At 38.7% G+C, this 21,760-nt stretch overlaps 1 protein-coding gene across 6 annotated transcripts in view; it reads right to left on the bottom strand.

Moving 5' to 3' along the window:
* The window catches only part of LOC149782900 (b(0,+)-type amino acid transporter 1-like), an 80,112-nt gene that overhangs the window by 44,520 nt on the left and 13,832 nt on the right, over nt 1-21,760 (bottom strand). For all 6 annotated transcript variants that reach the window (XM_089934453.1, XM_089934455.1, XM_089934452.1 and 3 more), the window contains exon 2: nt 1,063-1,215. In XM_089934453.1, coding sequence (XP_089790579.1) covers nt 1,063-1,215 — 153 coding nt within the window. The remainder of the gene's footprint in view (nt 1-1,062; nt 1,216-21,760) is intronic.

Here is a 21,760-nt window from a genome sequence, read left to right as displayed (position 1 = left end):
ATACACATTACTGTTACCGTGATTTTTGCCGTATCCATATATATGGAATCATACGCATAACTGTTATCGTGATTTTTGCTGTATCCGTATACATATTAGTACATATGGATTCTTACCTGTATGGTACGCACGGATATATTTAAATAAAAGTTGCGGATGCATTGAAACAAAAAAATATTGCTGCCATAATGGAACGTCTGAATGTTCTGGATAAGAATTATGGAACACGTGGACATAGTGTTGCAATTCATCGGCTTACGTTTCTTTCTAATGTTGTAATTACATATAATGATTACTACAAAATTTACTGAAAATATCGACCATTTTCATCATTTACATCTTGCTTCCTGTCCATGTTACATCATTTAATCGCTTATTACACCTGTAAAGAGGCGGGCTATTCACATGTAATTACTACTGACTTTTATTGCGGGTTTCACTGATTTTTGTCATAGGAAAATTCATGAAATTTAGTCTCCTGTGCTGTACTCACGTTGAACCATGCTTTGGGTTACTCATTTCAATGTTCTCATTGTATCCATTTTTGACGTTATTTTTATTCTTTTACTGGTATCAATATATAATTTTTACATCTGGTTTGACATCGTGATTTTTGTGACGTAAGCGTTATTCAAGTATTAGTATTTCACATGCCGATTGGATACATGTTTATTGTATTAAATATGTCTTTTTATAGGTATTTTGTAATTGGTCATGTAAAAGTAATGAATACACGCTTTGCTGTGTGGAAACATTTGCTGGAACACTCGGGAAAGACTAGTTATTATGCTTCTCCCTCAGATACAGACACTATTGTCGTGTTCCGACAAACATTTTGTACACAGTAGAACGTTTAATATATACAGGATTCATGACTGAAAGGGCACCGGATGGAATCTTACCATCAGGTAGTCACGGAAAGGCGACCGTTGTACTTCTTCTCAATTCACTTTATCCACTTAACACTGCACTAAAAAAATTTAAAATAGTAAAAACATCAAACCAAACCAACTCAAACCTAGCTATTTGAAGACCATCTCAATATTCCCCTAGCGTACTCACCTATGATGCTGCCTACGATGAAAGAACTTCCGCTGATGAAGCCGATATTTCTCTTGAGCCGAACTTGATCGGTGGATGTGGAATCAATGCGTACCTCGTCGGCAACTCCATCGCCAATATCTGACATCTCTCCATTGTGCACGTGCCGCCTTTCTAGAAAATACATCGCACAGAAGCAGCATAAATACTAATATCATTATAACAGTCGTTTTGCGGGGTACTGAAATGTGATTGTGATTTGCGGAAAATGTGAAATTGAGTTTTCCACTGAATCTAGCAAAGGCTTCAATTAAACGTATATGAGCCACAGTCATCAAGCAACTGAAAATACTGAAGAAAGTTAAAGGCTTTTGGTGCTATAAAATGTGCTCTTTTAGATAAAATATGTTTCTGCAAAGCCTGAGTATGAATCACAAGAACACTTGACTTTTGCACACTATGCATGTCAACTTGCCAAAATTATCAGCACAGGTTGGAACTGGCAGATAACATATACTACAAAAATGACAACGACGGAGGGTAAAAATCTATAGTTAAACGATTGAAATTTGAAATTGAAAAATATGTGCAAAAATAAACGTTTCTAGAATACGAGCGGAAAACCCCATAATTTTCGAGCTTTGATGTATATTATTTTTGTTTTCTTGTATAGGAAGCACTGAACCACAGTCTGCATTATTTTAATTTTGAAAACGTACACTTTAATGTTGACTTGTCCCAAAAATAATGATTTTTCATTTAGATCTTTCAGGCACTTAAGTAATTCTTTACTGTCCCAGTGGGCTGAAGCAGGGATAGGGATACAAAAAAAATGTAATTAATAATAAAGAAAAACAAAAACAATGGTTTCAGCAAACTATCTTCCGATATATTAAGGATGCATTTACATGTTTACATCAACATACATCATTGATCAAAATTCCATCTGACTAACCTAGCAGAATTTTAAAATTATCATGTACAACTTTATACTTGTAAATAAAAAGAATTTACGATTATTTTATTAAATTTTACTTCGTTTACTTCTAAGTCAGCATAAACATAAGCCAGATAAAATTAATATGGATAAGATTATATACTAAATACAATAGAATCTTTTGAGGCGAATTTCCTTGTACATGAATAAGTTCTCAAGCAGCTTTAAAATTGATTTGTATCATTTACTGAATTAAAACACTCAGGTCATTAACATACGAACTTTAACTAAATATATAAATATTGGCTACTGCATTATAATTTATGCAACATTGTAATTTACATTTTAAGAATAATACAAATCATTTTTAATAAACATATCACTTAAACTGAAACATATTTATTTGCCAAATACTGCATTTTTGTCGGAGGTTAACGGGTTATGTCACGCGATTTGGCAGGCGGATCAATCTATCATCTCGCGTATAGTCAATTATGTACTAACGCAAGTAGTGGTTAAAGTTAAGTGTACCGCAAACACCGTGTCGTACTGATTGACCTAGCCACACGAAGAGCATCTGTTGGTACAGTGATCTTAGTCCACACAATGAAATATTGCAAGCCCATTACAAAATTTCCAAAACCAATGTTTTTATTCAAGTCAAGCAGAGAAAATAATTATTTTTTGGTCTCCTGGCCTTCTATTTCTGGAACCATTTTGACCATGGCAAACTTTAGAATGCTATGTTAAAGTGGAAGCAGTACCCATTATGATTTAAATATAAATGGTTTAAAAGGATTGTAAAGTCGCCCTCTTATTAAGAGGGATGGTTAATTTGATTTATCTAAAGATAGACCTTCCTTTATTTTATAGCCCGGTGGGAGTGAACAGATAAAATATCAACAGAGAACTGAGCAAGACTATTGGGAAGAAATAATGCAATACGAGCCCACGTAGACAAGAAAAATAACAAAATTTATTCAACAAGAATTAATAGCGGCAACTCGAATTTAATCGAAGTTATGTTAATAGAATTTATCAGCAGTTTCCAATTTGCATTTATTTCATCATACTAACAAGTGGTGAAAAGAGCGCAATGTCCACGACTGATTGCATCACCTTCCTCTCGTGGCCCGTGTATCACGTCTTCCTATTATCTAGTCTTCCTATTACGAACGCTTCATCTGTTCCTGGACTTCCTAGTTGTTTATTCTGAACACGTCATTTATTTTCGGACTTCAGACTCCTTCTTCTGGCTGTCCTGTCTCTCCCAGAAAGCTGTATCCATAAGAACAAAATTAACCCATAATATCTATATGTACCACTTTCTAAACGTACATAAATTCCCCCATTTACGTTACTCAGAAGCATACTAGCTATCCACACTGCATAAATTCTGACAATCCAATAGAACATCGACCTCGCTTCAGAGATCGGAAATAAATTAACACGTGAGCGGTGTATCTGTCATTACCGTATCTCTTTATCTACATTACCACATGCTCGATTATTATTGCATAAAATTCACAAAATTCTAGCTCACAGCAATCCCTAACTTACAAGATTATTTAAACATTACAAAGTCAGATATAAATATGCGATTATCGTTAACTCACGATAATCAGTATCGTCCTAATAGACAAAGGAAATTATTTAATATAACCTTATGAAATCCTATACATATGAAAACTTGGATAGCATGCAATCCATCAAGTCTATCAATGAAATAGTAAACCTAAAATTAAAGAGATAAATTGCATAACAACTCTATCATCAACAGATTTCCATGAAATTGAATAAACGATACATAAAATGGATCATAGTCATATCAAATACATTTGCAAAAAAACAAAAAACAAAAAAACAAAACAAAACAATCAAAAATAGAAAACTACGTGAAAAATTAAAATTGCGTACCTTAATGCTGTTCTATTTCAGAAAGTGTGCGTCCTAGCGCTAAACCCTGTCTTTTCTTACAAGACAGCCACTTGGTCCCCTTTTCTTGTTTAACGAGGAAATCACTATTCTTTTCAGGTTTCCTCGGAGCATATCTTCTTCTCTCTCAGGATATTTCAAACTAAAAAATTTCGACCCAGGTCGTCACTTTATATTCATATTACTTCCAAAGTCTACACCTTAATTTACTCACACCGACCTTACGCAGCGATTCCTACATTTTCCCAAGATAATAATATCTTTCGTCAGATTTTGGAAAGCTCAGATGTTTACGTTCTCAGGACCGCGTTGCAATGACCTGGTCAAATCTCAATGAATCATAAAAGTTAGCCTTTCAAGTTTAATACTGACATGGGCGGTGGTGGTGAAAAGAAGAAAGTTCGAAGAGACCCTTCATAAAGACTTTTCTGGTTTAAATGTGATAAAATTTTAATGCTCAAAGTATTCAACTTTAAGGTTCAGTACTATTCAAACTTCGACACTTTCCAAGGATGTTCAAGTTTCTCTCTCTCTCTCTCTCTCTCTCTCTCTCTCTGTGTGTGTGTGTGTGTGTGTGAAAAATGAAAAAGAGGACGTTACCAGTTTATGAGCCTCTTAAGGCAATGTGGTTACAGACTAAAATTAGTAGCAGTAGTAGTTGACAGAAGTAGTTCATAATGTGAGAGAGGCAAACATAACAGAAAGGCAGGACAGCATTTTCCCATCATTTTGCAGCATTTCAGAACAAACAGAGATTAACATTATGTTACCCGTTTACGAACTTTTGAAGATGGGGTAAATTTTGTTAGAAATTTTCACAGGCAAGAAAATATCATCTATCAATTTCAAAAGGTAGTATTATATTTATTGTGGAATAATTTCAATTGTCATGAATTCACTGAGTTTTATGCAGTTTGATTGGATATAAATGCTCACGTGTACTGGCCTGGATTTTTAAAAAATTACACAATGTTAAATTCTGCGGACTACTTTTAGTTCCCAATTCCAGGTCATTTTATGTGAGACTTATTCTCTATCAATGCCTTAAACCATAATAATAACGACAAGCCAACGCCCCCGTGATTTCCGACAAAAATTTCCAACACCTGATTAAAATCCCCTATTAGCAGTTAAAACAATCCAATTGCATAGTCTTTCCTGTACTCCAACTCTCGCCCCTTTTGCCAAATTACGCACATGGCAGGCTTTATAAGCCAAACTTTCGAAATTAGTGCATTTTGCCTGGACACTATGTTCCACCAGCTGTTATTACAAGTCAGGGTCATGTGACTAACGGGTCTGTCACTAGAAATAGACAAAATTTGCTTTTTGTAAGATCTAAATGAGCAGAAAGCAAGAAAAGTCGTTTCTCATAATCTCGCAGGTTCCATAATCTCGCGTTATTTACCTTTACAGTTCATTTGCACCATCTGCCGCTCATTTAAAAAGTTATCTTTGTTAAATAGAAGTATTTGATCGAAACTAATGGCAAATTCCTTCAACAATGTTTCCTTTTCAGGAAATAAATAAGAAAATAATTAATTAACAGAAAATTTATCGAAGATCTACATTCCGTTTGACCCCCTATCTAAATACAAGCATCCTCCAGCTAATATAGAGAGTCGAACCACGTACCGTTTGGACGAATAAGGTCATCGACTTGATGTTTACACTCGTACTAGGAGTACATAATTCACCTTGTTTACATGAAGTATTGAAACCTTGACGTCATCCGGGAATGTTGCAGTAAGGTATGACTATCTTTTGAAATAATTGATGATATCCCAAAATATGCAAATGAAATTATACCAGGAATCCATAATACATTATTAAGAGAAAACCTTTAATTAATATGTAATAGGTAATTAATTACTGTGTTTAATAAATATGGAACTAAAGGAGTCAAAATAGAAGAGTGATGTTTCCAGAACACATCACAGTTGCCTCAAAAGTACATGATCAAGTCGTTTGTCTACACGCGTAAGGACGTCAATATTTCATATTTTAAAACTGTTAGTTTTAAGTATGATGATGTGGCATGTTGCTGCTGAGATCGTGTTTATTTCATACCATATTTTGCGCCCGTACAGCGATTAATCCTACCGACCACTACGGGCACATCAACACCTTCAGCTTTGGAAATTATCTGGAATACCACTAAATACGAGGATCTCATTTGATATTTCGATACATGTAGCATGTTCAATAGACGCTGCTTATTGCCAAATTGGCATCATTTTTCAATATTTCCTGGATACAGAAATGGAGATAATTGATATGAACACGTACGCAACTTTCATTAGCAATTAAGTTACTGTCTTTTATTTATGATTTGTTTCTTGGTTAGTACCGCGAGAATAGTAAACAACGAAAGCTTCAACAACACGTTCCATACGCAATGGCATTGTTGGAAAAAGAAATATTATGATTTAAACACCACTAATCCAATTTAATTTTTTAAAATGACCGTATTTCATTGGATTACAGGCATGGCCCATTCTAACACTTTACGATATAATACTATATTATAGCTGACGGCTCACGGCAAGCGAAGACGAGGCTATGCATTCTGAAGCAGTGAAGAAGCTAACGAAAGAAAACTACAAGCTACCTAAAAGTAAATGCTGATATGAGGACAGAACGGCAATTAAGAAAATTGGAATTATAAGGAATAAATGATCGTGGTTGGGTATTTATCGAAGTGTAAATTGTTACACAATAAGTCAAAAACATGAAGTCCTTCGGACTTTATTTACTTTGTGAGTGATTAGGTAAAATTTACACATTGATAAACACCCGAACATCATCATTTAATCCTATAACGACTGCAGTAAAATTTGCTGTATGCACCCAAATTAAGATCTGCAATGTGTTGCTGTACACGAAATGAGACTACAATGTTGCAAAAGTTCCTAAACTACAGGCGGTACAACAGTAAAAGAAAGTACGTCTTGCTCTATCGGCAGTCTGAAATTAACCAATTTAAAAGAGAACATGCCATCTTACATTTATATTTAAACTATAATGACTGAGGTTTTTGTTTTCGAAACGCATCGTTTGACTGTAAAATAACAGTGCAGGATAGAAAGGGTCATACTCAAATTGCGTGTACGCTGTAAAGCTGTGTGTTTTGTTCTTTATCATTTGGAAAACGGTAGATCTAACGTTAAAATTTTTCTCGTGACACATCACATTGCCACATTGTTAACATACATACACAATGTTATGATATCTGACCTGCACAGGCACAATTGAAGATTTTATATAATCTATGAAATTCATCTGTTGAAGAAGAATGGTTCTACAATATTGCTGGTTGCAAGTTTTTGAAAACAAATTACAAAACCAAAGTAACATTCCACGTAATTATTATGACTGCTGACAACTTTTGGAGAAATATGTTAAAACGGGCATAGAAAAAATTCAATCTCAATCAATTTGAAAGAAATTTCATATGTGTTTGTGTGTGTGCGGGCGTGCGTGCGTGAAAGATACTCGCACGCACACACACAGAGGATCGACAACCTCATTACGCCGGAGGAGGAAAATATTTTATTCCAACTTCAAAAAATATCAAAGCAATTATGTTTTTATGGCGTGTTTTCTAAACAAAATTTCAAAAACACACATCCCGTTTTAAAAAATCACATTGAAAAGAAATATCGACTTTTTCGTTGCAAAATATCACAAGATTGATGGGAAACATAGTCTACTAAAATCCTTCTTGATCTAAGGTACTCACAGAAAGTTATACCCAAACACTGTTTGGTGCGTTTTTTTTAATTTGGTTTTTTTTCTTTTCAAGGGTAAAAATATTAATTCATCACACATTGTACGATAAGTAGTGCGTTGTTTATCTTCTTCTATAAAAAGACTAACGGCCAGAAGGTGAAAAACACATCTAATTTTCTATTATGTGGCGAACGGTCAGGTGATAAAGAACAAATCTAATTTTCGATAAAGTGGCTAACGGTCAGGAGGTGAAAAACAAATCTAATTTTCTATAAAGTGGGTAACAGTCAGGAGGGACCATCTAATTTTCTATAAAGTGGCTAACAGTCAGGAGGAAGAAAAAAAACATCTTATTTTCTATAAAGTGGCTAACAGTCAGGAGGTAAAAAACATCTAATTTTGTATACATTGGCTAACTGTCAGGAGGTAAAAAAAACCCCAACAAATCTAATATTCTATAAAGTTACTAACGGTCAGGAGGTATAAAAAAACACATCTAATTTTCCATAAAGTGGCTAACGGTCATGACGTAAAATACACATCTAATTTTCTATAAAAAGGCTAATGGTTAGGAGGTGGAAAACACATCAAATTTTCTTTAAAGTGGCTAAATGTTCGGAGTTAATAAAAAAAAAAGCATCTAATTTTCTATAAAAAGGCTAATGGTCAGGAGGTAAAAATACATCTAATTTTCTTTCATAGTGACTAACGGTCAGACAGTGAAAAAAACATCTAATTTTCTATAAAGAGACTAACGGTCATGAGGTGAAAAACACATCTAATTTTCTTTAAAGTGACTAACTGTTCAGAGGTGAAAAACATCTAATTTTCTGTTATAGTGACTAACGGTCAGGTGGTTAAAGCATATCTAATTTTCTATAAAGCGACTAACGGTCAGGAGGTGAAAAACACATCTTATTTTCAATAAAGTGGCTAACGGTCTGGAGCTGAAAGCATATCTAAAGTGACTAACGGTCAGGAGGTAAAACAACACATATAATAGTCTATAAAGTGACTAACGGTCATGAGGTAAAAAAAATAATATCATTTTCGATAAAGCGACTAACGATGAGGAGGTTAAAACCATCTAATTTTCTATAAAGTGGCTAACGGTCAGGTGGTAAAAAACACATCTAATTTTCGATAAAGTGGCTAACGATTAGGAGGTGAAAAACACATCTAATATTCTTTAAAGTGGCTAACGGTCAGGTGGTAAAAAACAAATCTAATTTTCTGCAAAGTGACTAACGGTCAGGAGGTAAAAAAACACATCTAATTTACTTTAAAGTGGCTAACGGTCAGGTGGTAAAAAAACAAATCTAATTTTCGATAATGTGGCTGACGTTCAAGAGGAGAAAAACACATCTAATTTTCTTTAAAGTGGCTAACGGTCAGGTGGTAAAAAAAACAAATCTACTTTTCTATAAAGTGACTAACGGTCAGGTGGCATAAAACATATCTAATTTTCTATAAATTGGCAAACGGTCAGGAGGCAAAAAACACATATAATAGTCAATAAAGTGACTAACGGTCAGGAGGTTAAAAAAACACATCAAATTTTCTATAAAGCGACTAACGGTCAGGAGGCTATAAAACACATCTAATTTTTAATAGAAAGGCTAATGGTCAGGTGGTAAAAAACATCTAATTTTCTATAAAGTGACTAACGGTCAGGTGGTAAAAAGCATCTAATTTTCTATAAAGCGACTAACGGTCAGGAGGTGAAAAAGACATCTAATTTTCTATAACGTGGCTAACGGCCAGGACGTAAAAAACACATCTGATTTTCTATAAAGCGACTAACGGTCAGGAGGTAAAAAACACATCTAATTTTCTATAAAGCGACTAACGGTCAGGACGTAAAAAACACATCTGATTTTCTATAAAGCGACTAACGGTCAGGAGGTAAAAAACACATCTAATTTTCTATAAAGCGACTAACGGTCAGGACGTAAAAAGCATCTGATTTTCTATAAAGCAACTAACGGTCAGGAGGTAAAACACACATCTAATTTTCTATAAAGAGACTAACGGTCAGGACGTAAAAAACACATCTAATTTTCTGCCAAGTGTCTAACGGTCAGAAGGTGAAAAGCACATCTAACTTTCTATAAAAAGGATAACGGTCAAGAGGTGAAAAACACATCTTATTTTCTATAAAGTGGATAACAGTCAGGAGGAAGAAAACCCATCTAATTTTCTATAAAGTGGCTAACAGTCAGGAGGAAAAAAAAACCATCTACTTTTCTATAAAGTGGCTAACGGTCAGGAGGTATTAAAAAAACCCACATCTAATATTCTATAAAGTGGCTAACAGACAGGAGGTAAAAAACATCTAATTTTGTATACATTTGCTAGCGGTCAGGAGGTTAAAAGAAAAACACATATAATTTTCTTTTATAGTGACTAACGGTCAGGAGTTGAAAAAATACATCTAATTTTCTATAAAGTGGCTAACGGTCAGGAGGTATTAAAAAAACCCACATCTTATATTCTATAAAGTGGCTAACAGTCAGGAGGTAAAAAAAACATGTAATTTTTTTATAGTAACTAACGGCCAGGAGGTGAAAAACACATTTAATTTTCTATAAAGTGGCTAAGGATCAGGAGGTAAAAAAAATCTAATCTTCTATTAAGTTACTAACGGTCAAGAGGTAAAAAAAACACATCTAATTTTCTATAAAGTTGCTAACGGTCAAGACGTAAAATGGACATCTATATTTCAATAAAAAGGCTAATGGTCAGGAGGTGAAAAACACATCTAATTTTCTGTAAAGTTACTAACGGTCAGGGGGTAAAAAACACATCAAATTTTCTTAAAAGTGGCTAACTGTTCGGAGTTAAAAAACACATCTAATTTTCAATAAAAAGGCTAATGGTCAGGAGGTAAAAAATACATCTAATTTTCTTTTATAGTGACTAACGGTCAGACAGTGAAAAAAGTATCTAATTTTCTATAAAGGGACTAACTGTCATGAGGTAAAAACACATCTAATTGTCTTTAAAGTGACTAACTGTTCAGAGGTGAAAAACATCTAAAAATTTGTATAGTGACTAACGGTTAGGTGGTTAAAGCATATCTAATTTTCTATAAAGTGACTAACGGTCAGGAGGTGAAAAACACATCTTATTTTCGATAAAGTGGCTAACGGTCAGGAGCTGAAAGCATATCTAATTTCCTATAAAGTGGCTAACGGTCAGGACGTATAACAACACATATAATAGTCTATAAAGTGACTAACGGTCAAGAGGTAAAAAAAATAATATCATTTTCGATAAAGCGACTAACGATGAGGAGGTTAAAAACACATCTAATTTTCTATAAAGTGGCTAACGGTCAGGAGGTTAAAAAACACATCTAATTTTCTATAAAGCGACTAACGGTCAGGAGGTAAAAAACACATCTAATTTTATGTAAAGTTACTAACGGTCAAGAGGTAAAAAAACTACATCTAATTTACTTTAAAGTGGCTAACGGTCAGGTGGTAAAAAACAAATCTAATTTTCGATAAAGTGGCTAACGGTTAGGAGGTGAAAAACACATCTAATGTTCTTTAAAGTGGCTAACGGTCACGTGGTAAAAAACAAATCTAATTTTCTGTCAAATGACTAACAGTCAGGAGGTAAAAAAACACATCTAATTTACTTTAAAGTGGCTAACGGTCAGGTGGTAAAAAAAACAAATCTAATTTTCGATAAAGTGGCTAACGGTCAGGTGGTATAAAACACATCTAATTTTCTATAAAGTGGCTAACGGTCAGGAGGTAAAAAACATATAATAGTCAATAAAGTGACTAACGGTCAGGAGGTTAAAAAAACACATCAACTTTTCTATAAAGCGACTAACGGTCAGGAGGCTATAAAACACATCTAATTTTGAATATAAAGGCTAATGGTCAGGTGGTAAAAAACACATCTAATTTTCTATAAAGTAACTAATGATCAGGTGGTGAAAAACATCTAATTTTCTATAAAGCGACTAACGGTCAGGAGGTGAAAAAGACATCTAAATTTCTATAACGTGGCTAACGGCCAGGACGTAAAAACCACATCTAATTTTCTATAAAGCGACTAACGGTCAGGAGGTAAAACAACACATCTAATTTTCTATAAAGCGACTAATGGTCAGGAGGTGAAAAGCACATCTAACTTTCTATCAAAAGGATAACGGTCAGGAGGTGAAAAACACATCTAATTTCTATAAAGTGGCTAACAGTCAGGAGGAAGAAAAAAAACATCTTATTTTCTATAAACTGGCTAACAGTCAGGAGGAAAAAAATCTTCTAATTTTCTATAAAGTTGCTAACTGTCAGGAGGTAAAAAAAACATCTAATTTTGTATACATTGACTAACGGTCAAGAGGTAAAAAACACATCTAATTTTCTATAAAAAGGCTAATGGTCAGGAGGTAAAAAACACGTCTAATTTTCTATAAAGCGACAAACGGTCAGCAGGTTTAAAAAACACATCTAATTTTCTTATCGTTGCTAACGGTCAGGAGGTAAAAAACACATCTAATTTTCTATAAAGTGGCTAACGGTCAGGAGGTAAAAAACACATATAATAGTCTATGAAGTGACTAACGGTCAGTAGGTTAAAAAAACACATCTAATTTTCTATAAAAAGGATAACGGTTAGGAGTTGAAAAACACATCTAATTTTCTATAAAGTGACTTGCGATCAGGATGTAAATAACACATATAATAGTCTATGAAGTGACTAACGGTCAGTAGGTTAAAAAAACACATCTAATTTTCTATAAAGCTACTAACGGTCAGGAGGAAAAAACACATCTAATTTTCTATAAAGTGACTAACGGTCAGTATGTGAAAAGCACATCTTATTTTCTATGAAAAGGATAAAGGTCAGGAGGTGAAAAGCACATCTAATTTTCTATAAAGCGACTAACGGTCAGGAGGTGAAAAGCACATCGAATTTTCTACAAAGCGACTAATGGTCAGGAGGTGAAAAAGACATCTAATTTTCTATAACGTGGCTAACGGCCAGGACGTAAAAAACACATCGAATTTTCTACAAAGTGGCTAACGGTGAGGAGGTGAAAAACACATCTAATATTCTATAAAGTGGCTAACGGTCAGGAGGTAAAAAACACATCTAATTTTCTGTTAGAGTGGCTAACCCTTAGGAGGTGAAAAATACATCTAATTTTCTATAAAGTGACTAACGGTCAGGAGGTGAAAAGCACATCTAATTTTCTATAAAATGGATTACGGTCAGGAGGTGAAAAGCACATCTAATTTTCTATAAAGCGACTAATGGTCAGGAGGTGAGTAGTATAGGGGGCCACTATAGCCTCAATGGGAATTAGCATTACAGAACCCCCCTGGGCCACTATAGCCTCAATGGAAATTTAACATGGAGAAAAACCCTGGGCCACTATAGCCTCAAGGGAAATTTAACATGGAGAAAAGTCTTGGGCCACTCTAGCCTCAAGGGGATTGAACATGGGGAAAAAAGCATGGGCAACTCTAGCGACAAGGGAAATTGAACATGGGGAATTGTAACAGGGTCCAGACCTGATGGGTCTATGGAAAGGGAACAGGGGGAGAGGGACATAACACACACACACACACACACACAACGTACGCGCGAAGACACACACACACACACACACACATATAAAATAATAATTCGGGGTTAGGCAATTGAAAGTCAATCTCTTTTCGAGAAATAGGAGTGGCCCTGAAAAGGGCCTTTGGATTTATGTTAATATGCCCTTAACATAAAGGGCATCTGTGGCATCTTCTTGTCCTTAAGCTGCGTCTTACAGCAGGGCCATACATCAGAGTCCTCTTGAGGCAACCTTGTCTTTCTATGTAGACTCTTCGTATCCACAGACTGCTGGTGGTCCTGTGGACAACGGTCCACTTGGATCGGACATACATGAGCATGTCCGTCCTGAACATCACTGAAGACACGAGGGTGGAAGATTCAAAGTCAGTCCACATCTTGCGGCTACAAGAATAGGTGAGTGAGTGATTGCACTGAACTGCGCTTATTTATAGGGAGAGGAAGGATTGAAACGGATTGAGTTCGTTGACCAATCCAAACACGCGTGACGAAATTCAGTCAGTCCGCATCCAATCGGAAGAGAGCAGTCTGTGATGTCACGTGGCCTATATACATTCGCTAGCGCCTGTGCGCTGTCAATCTATGCGACAGTGATTCAACATGACGGAAACTCAGAAAACGATCCATGGGGGTGCACCGACGGTGGATACTACCCAAGGGAACCCGGACTTACTTTCAGAAGCCGTAAACTGGGATTTTGTGGATTTTCTGACCTCGCAAGAATTTGTTCCAGAACCTTCGTTACCATCTTTACCGCACGTGGAGAATTTTGGACAGAGACAGAAAGAAGAATTGGAGAAATTTATACAGAGACAAAAGGAAGCAGAACAAGCTTTTCTGCTACAGCAACAGCAGCAAGAAGAAGAGGTAAGAAGAAAAAAACAGCAAGAAGAAGAAGAAGCAGCAAAGAAACAAGAGGGTGAAAGTCAAACGGTCACGGTACTGTTGGACATTTTAGCGGAGTTAAGAAGTCTGAAACAAATGTATCAGACTTCTTTATCACGACCGAAGAGAATACGACCTTCCCGAGCTAAACACGCCAACCCTGTGACTAAGCCTACCTTACCACCCTTAGTGATTTCAACCCAATCATCATCATCAAAAGTAGGCCTCGGACGTGGCAAAGGCTTAAGACAGTTAAAGTTGATTGCTTAAACTCACCCCTACACCAAGAAAATAACGGCCCTTTTCAGGGCCACCCACTTCTCTCGAAAAGAGATACCATTTCAATTGCCAATAACTCAAAATAACAACCCATTTTACCCCTATAGTACGTGTCTGTGTATGAGTGCGTGAGTGTAGGTTCTTATTTTAAAATCATAACCCAAAGTCACTTACCTTTTATCATTAATGTATTCTGTTATCCATAGTTACAATTCAATTCACAACATAAACACTCTTAAAAAAGTTCATTCACTTCTTTTGTGTCATTATTTACTCTCTCTGTTTTTTAGATTTCTTCACAGGCTTTTCCTCTTCTTCCTCCTCACTTTCTTCCCTTCTTCTTTTCTTCTCCTGTTTCTTTTTCTTCACCTGTCTGCTTTCTTCCTCTTCTTCTTCCTCTTCTTTCTCTGAAGAATCCCTCTCTTCCTCTGACTCCTCTTGTTTCTTTTTGGGGCAATTTGGAGACCAATGTCCTTTTTCTTTACAATAATAACAGGTATCTTGACTTTTGTCTCTTTTAACCCCTGTTTTTCTTTATTGACGGTCTGGAAACTCTGAAGACCAATGCCCTTTCTTTTGACAGATATAGCAAGTATCTTCACTTTTATCTCGAAAGGAAGGAGAGTAGTCCGAAGGCTGGTCTGAAGAGAATTTTCTAATGACCCCTCGCAACGCTCTGATGAAACGTTCCATCTGGCTAGTCTCTTCCATCGTTGTGATCAGGTAGAGAGTGAAATGAATAGTGAAAGGACAAGACACGTACACTTTTATATACGCTGGTCTGCCAGGACTATAAAGTAGCTCCTGGTGTTTAAACTTGAGTCATTTGACTTTTTTGCTTTCAAGATAAAACGATGTAATTCATTTGAGAAGAAAGAAGAAGAAGAAAGTAAGAGGCAGAAACGTGATCTATCGCCTCGTACCAGAGCTGAAGTCTTGGCACAAATTCATGCCAGTGATTTTGAAGACGACATGAGTGAACCAGAATCCAAGCCCTCTCAACCAAGTTCACCGCCCTTAGTTAACCCTGACAAATACTATTCCATTCGAGAGACAGAAAAGCGCTCCTCTAGAAAATTTAGAACCACGGCTTACACCTACACGGTGAAGTTTAAAGATTTCAAGTCCGAAGTACCCTTAGAGAAAGCAGAAGGGTTCATCACCGAGATGTGGGATTCTTTACTCACCGCACTCAAGCGACAATGTCAACCCAAAGAAGACGATCGCTTGACACTATCCATACAACACGATGGTTTGAAGTCCCCTTGTTTGGATCGAGTTTAGCAGACCCACAGAACTGACCCCTTCCAAAGTCATGGACAAGATACAACAGGTGCAACAATCCAATGACCAGTTTGACATCACCGATGGAAAAGCCACACTGAAAATGGCTCACGTCTCTCTTCCTCAAGGGACTGGACGCAAAAAGATGTTATTGGTGAACGATCTTCGCAGCATTAAGCGTAGCCTCGTCCAAATTTACAACCCTCATGACCAGATGTGTTTAGCTCGGGCTATCGTGGTGGGGCGAACCTATGCCAACAAGAACGACACGGCAGAATGGAAAAGAGCCTGGAAAACTATTCGACAATCGGACCGAGCCAAACAACGAAACGAAGCAGAACTCCTGTTACAACAAGCGGGCCTGTCCAAAGACACACCCTGTGGCATTCCTGAAATGCAAACATTGCAAGATGTCCTAGCTCCACGCTACACCTTGAAAGTGCACACTCAAGAAGTGCGCGGACCACTGTTGTTTCGAGGCCAAGATTTTAAGGATGGAAAATACATTCACCTTTATCATCACGATGACCATTTCGATACCATTACCAATATCACTGGATTCCTGGGATACAGATATTACTGTGAGAAATGAGACCGTGGTTATAATAATCGAGAGCAACACAAACATTGCGGATGGAAATGCTCAGGATGTTTGGCCTCTCCACCCTGTCTGAGCGAAGGACCAGTGCCTTGTTCAACTTGTCTGCGCACGTTTGTCAGCCCTACCTGTTACCAACAACATTTGAAGACGCAAGGTTCACAGCAGAAATGTGCTTGTCAACTCCTGAGATTGTGCCCTACGTGTGGACAAGGCATACGTACCAATAATGCCAAGGCACACGTATGTCGAGGAAAGAAAAAATGTCACATTTGTCACCACATCGTGGACTTGGAACATCAATGCTACGTGCAAAAATACCAACCAGAGAAAGAGGATGGTCACAAAAATGAAAAAGGCAATTTCATCTTTTTTGATTTCGAATGCATGCAAGAGACCGGATTCACATTCCTAATTTCTGTGTGGCTCATCGAGCGTGCGACAAGTGCATTCAAGAACCTATTTTCAGTCATTGCCCTCACTGCAGCAAGATTCCTGGAGGGCGTGAAAAAATTTTTCGGGGACCGAACACGCTAGCCGATTTTGCCCAATGGGTCTTAGACCCCGTCGACAAGACGTGGAGCCAAGAGGACATCGAACGTTACGGAGATTGTCATCGTCATGCCACGGTGATGGCTCACAATTTCTCCGGATACGATGGACAGTTTCTTTTGAGGTATTATACGGAACAAGGCACCGAACGACCTAAAGTGACTTTGAACGGAGCCAAAATCATTTCCATGCAAGTGGGACAAGTACAGTTTAAAGATTCCATGAGTTACTTGGCCATGCCTTTGAGTCGAATACCTAAAACGTTTGGAATGACAGAAATGGCTAAAGGGTATTTTCCACACTTTTTCAATACGGAAGCCAATCAACACGCCGTTCTACCCCATTTGCCTGAGGCTAAAGATTACGACCCCGACAACATGGGTACCGAACAACGAGAAGCTTTCTACGCTTGGTACCAGGCTCACGCCTCGGACCCATTCGACTTTCAGGAAGAAATGCTAAAGTATTGTCGTTCCGACGTGGACATTTTACGGCGTTGCTGTGGAAAATTTCGAGAACTGTTCATGGAACACGGAGGGGTCGATCCTTTGAAAGAAGCTTGCACCATTGCCAAAGCGTGTTCCTTAGTGTACAGACAAAGATTCATGCCTGAAAACACCGTGGCGGTCATCAGTCCTCAAACGACCAACTATGTCAAACGTCAATACTCGGTCAAAGCCCTACGTTGGTTTCATTACTTGTGCGACAAGGAAGACAAATGGATTCAGCATGCCCGCAACGGAGGGGGCGAAAAGACCATTGGAACGCATTCGGTAGATGGCTGGGACTTAGAAAACCCCAAGACTGTGTACGAGTTTAACGGCTGCTTATTTCACGGATGTCCCGTCTGTTACCCTGACCGTAAAACTAAAAATCAGTTTCTACAACGAACCATGGAAGACTTGTACCAGGCCACTTGTCAGCGACGCCTAAAGTTAGAACAGGAAGGATACCAAGTGGTGGAAATGTGGGAACACGAGTACGATCACCGTTTGAAAACCGATCCCGAATTTAAATGTCTCGTGGAAAGTTACAAGCTGGTGGACCCCTGAACCCGAAAGATAGTTTGTACGGAGGAAGGACCAATGCCACCTGTTTGATGTACCAAGCCGACGAAGAGAAAGGAGAAGAAATGAAATACTTGGACGTGTGTTCGCTGTATCCCTACGTGTGCAAATATTGTCGCTTTCCTGCAGGGCACCCACAATTGTTCACGGAACACATCGACCTGAAAAACATTCGACAATACGAAGGCTTGATCAAGTGCAAAGTTTTGCCTCCCACGGACTTGTACCATCCCGTCTTACCTCACCATTGTCAAGGCAAACTGATGTTTCCTTTGTGCCGAACTTGTGCCGAAACGTGCAACCAAGACCAGCCTTGTCAGCACACCCAGGAAGAACGGGCCTTGACGGGAACCTGGGTCAGCGTAGAATTGTTCAAAGCTCTGGACATGGGATACCAACTGTTAGAAGTGTACGAAATTTGTCACTTTCCCAAGACACAACAATACCACAAGGGTGACCCCACGCAGAAAGGGATTTTCGCAGACTACGTGGATGCTTTTTTGAAACTGAAACAAGAAGCCAGTGGCTATCCGTCCTGGTGTCACACTCCCGAAGACCAAAATACATTCAAAGAGAAATACTATGCACAAGAAGGCATCTCTTTAGACCACATCGAGAAAAACGAAGGCAGGCGATCGTTTGCCAAAGTGATGTTAAATTGTTTGTGGGGCAAAATGGCACAACGTCCGTGTTTACCCAAGACGGAGTATTTGACTGAACCTTCCCGCTACTTTCAGATGATTCACGACATGAAACACGTGGACGTCGTTCGCGAGGATTTGATCTTGGTCAATTACGAAGAAGATCTGGACTTTGTACAAGACGACCCTTTTGGAAATGTCATCATTGCGGCTTTCGTGACAGCTCATGCTCGCTTAAAACTGTACGAAGCTTTAGAACTGTTAGAAGAACGCGTCCTGTACTTTGACACGGACAGTTGCATTTACATCCATCACCCATGTCAACAGCACCCTGACATCGAAGGAGACCGTTTAGGAGCCTGGACAGACGAGCATCCCGACGACAAGATTCTAAGTTTCGTCAGTGGTGGTCCTAAAAATTACGGTTACGAATATCGGGACAAACAAGGAGAAGTGCACACGCAGTGCAAAGTGAAAGGATTGACTCTGAATTATCGTACCAGTCGAGTGGTGAACTTTGGGGTATTGAAAGAAGCCTTGCAGTCTGGAGAGGACGAACACTTTAAAGTGACCACCTATCAACCCAACAAGATTGTACGTTTACCCACTCACCACATCGTCAGTCGACCCTAGAAAAAGTCTATCAAATCGTGTATCAGAAGCGAGTGCGACTTCCCAATCATTTCACCTTACCGTAAGGACACGTCGGTATTGGTCTGTATATAAAACGGAACCCTAGGCAAGATCGCTAGTTCATTGTGACTACCAGGACCAAGTGAACAAGATGAATACTTTCAGAGAAACACAAAACAAGTTTAGAAAGGCACAATTCAAGTGTGGGGTTTCTGAAGTGGAATGCGCTTGTGAGCCTTGCAACTTTTCAACCTGTGTTAGTGACAGTACCAGAAGAACCCGTCACCCAGGACAGGACTGTCGCGGACATTCTAAAAAGGTCATTCCGGGAGGACACTTGTGTGACCGTACCTCATGTAGAGACTGTAAGAACATTACACACTGTCCCTAGGACATCTTGCTTACCCAGAACATGTTGCACAGAGACTTGTTTATATTCCACTTTGATCGTTTTGATGTGTTTTTTATTCCTGTACATCACTATTTGGCTTTTATGTGTTTTTGTCTTTCGTGTTGTTCATATTTGAAACATTCAATAAACGTGTCCTGAAAAAAGTATATAAACTCTCGTCTTGTTTTTTTCGTGTCACAAGTGACCTTCCTAACACTATGGCTACTTCTACTGTCTCTGCTCCCTCTTCCTCCACTGTCAAAGTCATCGACGAACACTTAGATCGTACCAGTTGGGAGGCTTTGTATCTTCGTCATCCCTTTAACATGCTCACTGCTGGACATAGCGGTTCAGGCAAAACCGAATTTGTCAAACGTTTGATCGAACATAAACATCATTTGATCGATCGACCGCCTCAACGGATCGTGTGGTGTTACAAAGAGTGGCAATCGGCGTACAGCCTCTTGCGAGAAAGTCAAGGCGATTCCATCGTGTTTGTGGAAGGCATTCCTAAAGAAGACGATGGCATCGTCTCTGACTCCCGTCAAACCCATTTGGTCATTTTTGACGACATGTTAAAGAGAAGACGAAGAAGAAATTAAAATGTGGTTCACGCGCAAAGGGTATCACCGTAATGCCAGTGTCGTTTACATCACTCAAAACTTGTTTCAACAAAGTAAAGCCCATCGCACCATCAGTCTCAATGCGCATTACGTGGTCTTGTTTAAAAGCCCTCGAGATAAATCGCAAGTGCAAGTCTTAGCCAAACAGTTAGGAACGCCTTGGCTGACTCAGGCGTACGACGATGCCACTCACACTCCACACGCCTATTTACTCGTCGATTTGAAACCTACGACCCCCGAGGATTTGCGATTTCGTACCCACTTGTTTCACCACTGGTGCCAAGATGGAGGGCCTGTCCTGTACACGTCTCCGTCCTCGACTTAACTTCATTCCACAAAAAATCTGTAAAAACCTCAGACCCTTTTCGTCTGTCTCGCACACACAGTGTGAACATGACGTCCCTTCAGTCGCATCTTCCCGTCAAATTGATTCGTGCCTTGTACGGCATCAGTCGAGAAAAAAATCCACAAATACGAGCTCGTGTCTTAGAAGCTAGTCTCAAAGAAGTCTTACGATGGTTCACGGTGACGGCACGTCAATTACTTCAAGGGATCATTCAGATTCCTCATCAAACCAAACGCTTTTTCGATCGAAACAATGTCGCTTTAACCCAACTGGCCGATCCCCGGATTGACACTCCAACCAAAAAACAAATCATTTTGAAACCTGGAGGGAGCAGTATTCTAGGAGGGGTCATCATTCGCTCTCTCTTAAGATGGGATCCTAATGCTCCCAAAATTTTCCCCAAGACAAAAAAAGCAGTCAAACGAAGCTCCAAGAAGAAAAAGAAGAAGACCAGGTCCCCAAAAAGACCCGTGTCTGCAAGAACTTCTCCAGTGGCGGCAGCCTCCTCTCACCAGACACCACCCCGGAAAAAGAAAAGAAGCCCTCAGAAAAAGAAACTGAGAAAAAGTCCCCAGAAAAAGAAAAGCCCACAGAAGAAAACTAGTCGCAAGAGAGGCACTTCGGCCAGGACGCAACCTTACACTCGCAAACCACGACCTGCCACGGCAGTGACTGCGTCTCCGGTAGCCTCAGGTTCCATCACTTCTCCGTTGATGTCACCAAGAACCGAACAGTACTTGGAGACGTTGATCACACCAAGAACTTCTCCGTTGATGACCCCAAGAACTTCCCCAGTGGCAGGACCCTCCAGTTTCGCAACAGTGGCTGCGGCTCACAAAGTACCTGCTCCCAAAGTCAAAGTCCAAGAAAGATCGGGCATGTTACAAAGTTTACTGGATTTGTCCAAGCAAGAACTGGCTCGATTTAGTCCGTTGCGCACCCCTCCACGACGTGCCATGCCTGTCCTCAAGTTGATACGACGTCAAGACAATCAGTGGCGACGCGTTCCAGTATAAAAAAGGTCTGTGACTAAGTAGGGGTATCAGTGTTTTTGGAGCTGAAGACTCAAAGATGTCACCCTCCAGAAAGCATCCCTCTTCTAAACCCCAAGGAAAGAAAAGGAAAGGACTGCCTCCTCGTTTAGTCAAACATGGGGACATGTTATCTGTCCTGTCCAAAGCTTCTCCACCCCTACGAAAAAAACTCATTCAAACAGCCTCCAAA

This window comes from Sinohyriopsis cumingii, chromosome 15 (genome assembly GCF_028554795.1).
Source record: "Sinohyriopsis cumingii isolate HCF-2022 chromosome 15, ASM2855479v2, whole genome shotgun sequence".
Lineage (NCBI taxonomy): Eukaryota > Metazoa > Mollusca > Bivalvia > Unionida > Unionidae > Sinohyriopsis > Sinohyriopsis cumingii.
This window is presented reverse-complemented; position numbering and strand designations above follow the sequence as displayed.